Source organism: Zea mays, chromosome 10 (assembly GCF_902167145.1).
Source record: "Zea mays cultivar B73 chromosome 10, Zm-B73-REFERENCE-NAM-5.0, whole genome shotgun sequence".
Lineage (NCBI taxonomy): Eukaryota > Viridiplantae > Streptophyta > Magnoliopsida > Poales > Poaceae > Zea > Zea mays.
In genome coordinates this window covers 86,198,446-86,203,265 of record NC_050105.1, presented here as the reverse complement: position 1 = coordinate 86,203,265, position 4,820 = coordinate 86,198,446, and the positions used below count along the sequence as shown (strand labels likewise).

The 4,820-nt window shown below is 43.5% G+C and overlaps 1 protein-coding gene across 1 annotated transcript; it reads right to left on the bottom strand.

The window, feature by feature from the left end:
• Window positions 1-513: 513 nt before the first annotated feature.
• Window positions 514-4,534, bottom strand: LOC103641335 (probable sugar phosphate/phosphate translocator At3g14410). Its single transcript, XM_008664691.3, has 8 exons — window positions 4,251-4,534; window positions 3,039-3,146; window positions 2,841-2,875; window positions 2,025-2,137; window positions 1,683-1,944; window positions 1,330-1,598; window positions 1,045-1,235; window positions 514-944 (listed from the first exon to the last, which is right to left on the bottom strand). Exons 1-7 carry the CDS (start codon window positions 4,380-4,382, stop codon window positions 1,090-1,092), a joined length of 1,065 nt encoding a protein of 354 aa, XP_008662913.1. The 5' UTR covers window positions 4,383-4,534; the 3' UTR covers window positions 514-944; window positions 1,045-1,089.
• Window positions 4,535-4,820: the final 286 nt, after the last annotated feature.

The window sequence follows — 4,820 nt, the reverse complement described above, 5'->3', positions numbered from 1 at the left end:
AGCGGAGACAATCAATAAAAAAATTTGAGATATTTTTGGTGGATAATTTACGTGGTTATTGTTGTGAGCCGTCCAACGCACAGGTAACCGACTAGTAGTCCAAACAAACCGGTATAAAATTCAAATACTACACCATTTCAAAGGGTATAGTAATGAAAAGGGTATTGCATAATTTCACAAGTTTCTCATCTGATGAAAAATATTTTCAAGGCTAGTTTGTGAAACCATTTTTCTAAGAGATTTCCATTTTCCAAAAAAAATAGTTCATTTTTCCTTAAAAAAATATGAATCCCTGGACAAAATAAAGTTACCAAACTAGCCATTGGTCCATAGGGCTGATTTGGTTAACAGGGATCACGTGGGGATCGAGGATCCATGGGAGAGGAATCCTCTTGTTATTCAATTTTGAATAGCAAGAGTATTCTTGCTCATAGATCCTCTTGTGATCCCTGATCACCAAACCAGCCCTTAAGGGAAAAAACTGAAGTTGGGATCATCCACAGAATAATCAGATAGTTTAAAAACATATATTGCAGAATCAATATCTCAAGCAAACTATCAGCGCAAGAGAAATGCTGGATTCAAAAACACAGAAACTTGCGTATCTTGAATTCTTTGATCTGCCAGGCTTACATATATCGTTTTACATCACATCTCATGACCACCACCAAGCAACCATGTACAAAGATTCAGGGCTGCCATTTTTGGAGCACCTGATGAGTCGCTACACCAGTTCAAGAGAAAACACAACTTTACATGGCCTAATTTCCATCTGTGGCGTGCTCCCACTTTTTTGAGCAGCAATATTACGACAGTGAAGGCAGCGTATCATCATCTTGAGCATATCATTGTACAAAATATCTTCCCTCCAGACCCAGGGGAAGGAAAAAGAATGTATAGTCCAAGGAGAGCTGGCCAACCCAACGAAAGAGAGCACAATTCTCCTGGATCACAAGTAAACACAAACATCAAATCAGGAAAAAAAATTGTGGATGGCATATGCGCGCCTGGTGCAGTAGCGACATCGATAATTTATACCGTTACCTTTGTGAAAAATAAAATTGTTTCAAAATCGTGCTACTTTTGGTGCTACGAAGTTTCTTTTGCTGAGCTCACTGATAACACCACATCTTGAGTGCTTCCTGAGATGACCTTGTTCTCGTCGCCTTGCTGTGGGTTCGCTTGGGGTTTTACCTTGAGCTTGTGGTTGTTATACGCAACAACACCAGCTATGGCTGCAGAGATGCTGGATTTTAAGTCAAACAGACCAATAGACATGCTGAAAGACCAAACAATGTCAAAGTAATCCAGGATTCATGAGTTGAGTACCTATGGCATAACCAATTATGTTTATGAAGGTAAGCTGTGTATCAGCAAAGATGGCAGCTGACAGCAAAACTACGGACCAATCCCTCACGACACCAGTAACTCGAGCCGTCAGCGCACTAGTCCTTGATATGACAAGGAAAACCGACATATTGAGTACAAAGGTGCACAGGCAGTTTAAGAACAATGTGAATGGTGGGAAGTTCCATGAAATACTATCATCCATCTTTGGCTTCTCTAAGAACAGCCAGGGAATAAAGAGGCATACAGCACTGCAGGAAAAATCACAGATGAAATTAAAACAATTGCCAGTACTTTCAAGTTAACTAATTAGAATAGTGAACCAGAAAACATACCTGCAAGGGCTAACATAGTACATCATGGATATCAAGTTGAGCTTGACACCCTTTTTCTTCAGAAATATCTCAATGAAGATAAGTCTTAGGGCTTCCGCAACAACTCCACCCATCTGGTAAACCACTCCAACCCAACTGATTGTAATTTCACCAACAGAAGCCACAATAACTCCAACACTGATGACAGACATGATAGAAAGCATTTTATAGCTCATTTCTTCCAGGCCAAATGCTGCTCCCAGAAGAAACACGGCTACAGGCACTGTATCATTCAATGGTAAGTTCATCAAAATCAAATCCTGATATTTTCCTCACAATCAAAACTGAGGGTAGCACACATACTTATTGCCTTCAACATCTGTGCAAATGCGACAGATATGTAGAGGTACGCACTGTTCCCTAGCCAAAGTGTCATTGCAAACATTCCTCCAATTGGAATGACTGAAGTAATATATCTGAAAGTTCAGGGAACTAGTAAGGAAAAAAAGACAGTTCTTGTACTTAAAGTAAATAAAACAATGAGTTCAGGAACATCATAGTACAAGCACAAATGAATTGGGAACAGAACAGTAGGAAGAAAATGATGAATTCCGGTAAATACTAAGCCACCCAAGTTCAGCTGCTTATTTCTTCTTAACACGTTTCCTCCTAGGTAGTTCAGGTTTACATTTAAGATTAAAAAACCAATATGTCCACAGTTTAGGATTTCCATATCAAAAAAATCCTGAAGGATATGATGCCTACTTATTCAAAAAATAATAATCAAACTTTTGACAGAAAAAACACCATCCAATTACCAAGCATTGTTCAACCAAATTTCAAGTAATCAATATGTTCATCCTTCAATGCTGCCAACTTTGGTTTTTAAAAATACAGGTGACTTTAAGTTTTCCTTTCATGGTGAGAATGGTACCCTGCTTTGTTCAGAGTAAAATCAGTACTTTCTCGAGGCCTTAGTTATCAATATTAGAAGTTTCGAACATAGCATCATTGTGCAAAACCGATAAACTGCTTCTGTCATCTGCTTCTACAAGGTAAGATAGACATGTGTGCAATTACGCACATGTCACACTCATGGTTGGATAGGTGAAAATTAATCAGAACAAAAGTAGTACATAAGCCTATGAAATTAGAGTGAGCCGATCTGCTGAGACTCACATATCTGTAGTCATTCCCTCCTCAATCTTTATGATCTGGGAAATATCATCAATATAGAAGGAAAGAGTAAGTGTGTGCCCAGATCTACAGAATACCCCAAGGCAACAAATGGAACCACATTATGACTTGGGTAGTACACCTATAACTAGTGATATAGCAAGCAAACCGTGTCCCGCTATAATGCACATGAGTAATTACCTTGAAAACTTTTGTGATTGCAAAGCACACTACAGAGGAGAAGACCATGTGCAGCAGAGTCAGTGCCACGGGATAGGGAAAGTTGATCTCTTTGGAGGATAAGACCCACTGCACCAAGGAAAAACCAAATACTTAGCAGCTAATAAGACTGGCTAGTCATTGAATTCACAGCAGGAATGAATAGTGATGCAACTGCTAGCGTAGGGAAATTGCAACTCCACAGAAATTATTGTTGAAGCAAACCAAAGTAGTTTAGCAGAACTGACACATGTTGAATAAGATTGAGGCCAGAAGCCGAGACCCTTGCAATTACAATGTGAGGTCAAACAGGGACAAGTCCACAAGTGCCCTAGTAACTGATAACGATCAACCCATTAAAAAAATAATCCAATCGTGTACCATCATATATATGCGCTGATGCGCACATGGAAGAAGATAACACCAGCAGCAGCAGGAAAAGGGAACCTCGATTTCTTATTAGTGAAGCAGCTAATTTGCCGCCACATGCTGAGAGTGGAGTCAACTCGTCCCCAACCGACAAAGAGAAGCTGCACATCGTGTGCGAGCAAAGGAACCAAGCAAGCAGCGGGAAGAGGTGAGTTCCCCAGATCTCAGGCTGGTGAGCAGCGATGCTGGCTGGAAAGGGTTGTGCACACGACATCCACAGTTATCACGGAATAATTGGTATTTTACCACTCAGATTGTTGCCTCCTTGCTACATGTCATCTGTGCCTATGATGTGGGTGGGTGGGTCATCGGTGTCTATGGTTTTGTGAGCCTCCCTGGTGGCAAGTTTTCGAAGCCCACTGATAATAACGGCAAAATAGCTAGGCTATTCTTACGAGCAGAGCAGCAGTTTGGTCATGATACCAAATAAATAAATATAACAATCTAAATTGGGTAAAGCTGGACGGGTAACTAAAATCAGTGGAGCCCAGATGTACGTATCCCCCGGGGAAGTATGGAAGCACTGGAGCGGAGCATGGGTGACGGAAGCCCAGATGGTCTGAAACTTGAGAGGCTGCTCAGGAAGCCGGTGCCAAATCGCAGCGCGCTCGCTCCAGGCGCAGCAGAGAGGAACGCATTTGGAGGCTTGATCAATTGAAGGCCGCAGCAGGAACCGGGCACCGGGGCACGCCGCCGTTATGCTCCCATCCAGGCGAGTCGGGAGAGGGATCGGGGCGTTAAAGTTAGGTGAGGCGTGCGGCTTGCCTTGTTGAAGAAGATCTGGCCGCCGGAGATGGCGATGTAGAAGAGGAGGTGGAAGTAGGTGACGGCGCCGTCCCTCCACGCCGCCTTCCTCTCGGCCGGCGGCCTCCCGCTCCCGCCATCGCCTCTCTCCATCGCGGCCGCGGGCGCTCGGTGGGGTGGGGGTCGCCGCGATGTGCGCCGCTGGACTCCCTGGTCGGTCGGTCCTGGGGGCGGGGCCTCTCTACTCTCTAGTCCTACTATACTACTACCAGTCTACTCCTACTCCTGACTATAGAATCGTGCCTGCCTCGTGATTCGCGCCAGAGAGACGAAATGACGCAAAGGGATGTTTGGTCCTGCGGGCTGCGGATGCGAGATCTGCTCGCGCTGGCGCTGGCGCTGGCTTTGAATTTTTAGGTAGCGCTAGAGGTGAAAGTTAGGTCCGGCACGACCTATAACTACTGTAGTTAGGTTTATTTATTTTTTTGTCAGCCTAGCGTGAACGTGCTCAAATACCAAATCCTAGCACACGACACGACCTAAAAATAGTGTACGGATATTTGTGTCTACTAGCTCAAACACCTCACAGAA

Bases quoted from the DNA above. Each gene is read 5' to 3' on its own strand.
- LOC103641335 (XM_008664691.3), bottom strand. From the start codon at position 4,382: ATGGAGAGAGGCGATGGCGGGAGCGGGAGGCCGCCGGCCGAGAGGAAG. The intron at 2,138-2,840 runs GTGAGTCTCAGC...CTGAACTTTCAG, and splicing joins GAGGGAATGACTACAGATAT to ATATATTACTTCAGTCATTC. The intron at 1,945-2,024 runs GTATGTGTGCTA...TGAATGATACAG, and splicing joins ACAGATGTTGAAGGCAATAA to TGCCTGTAGCCGTGTTTCTT.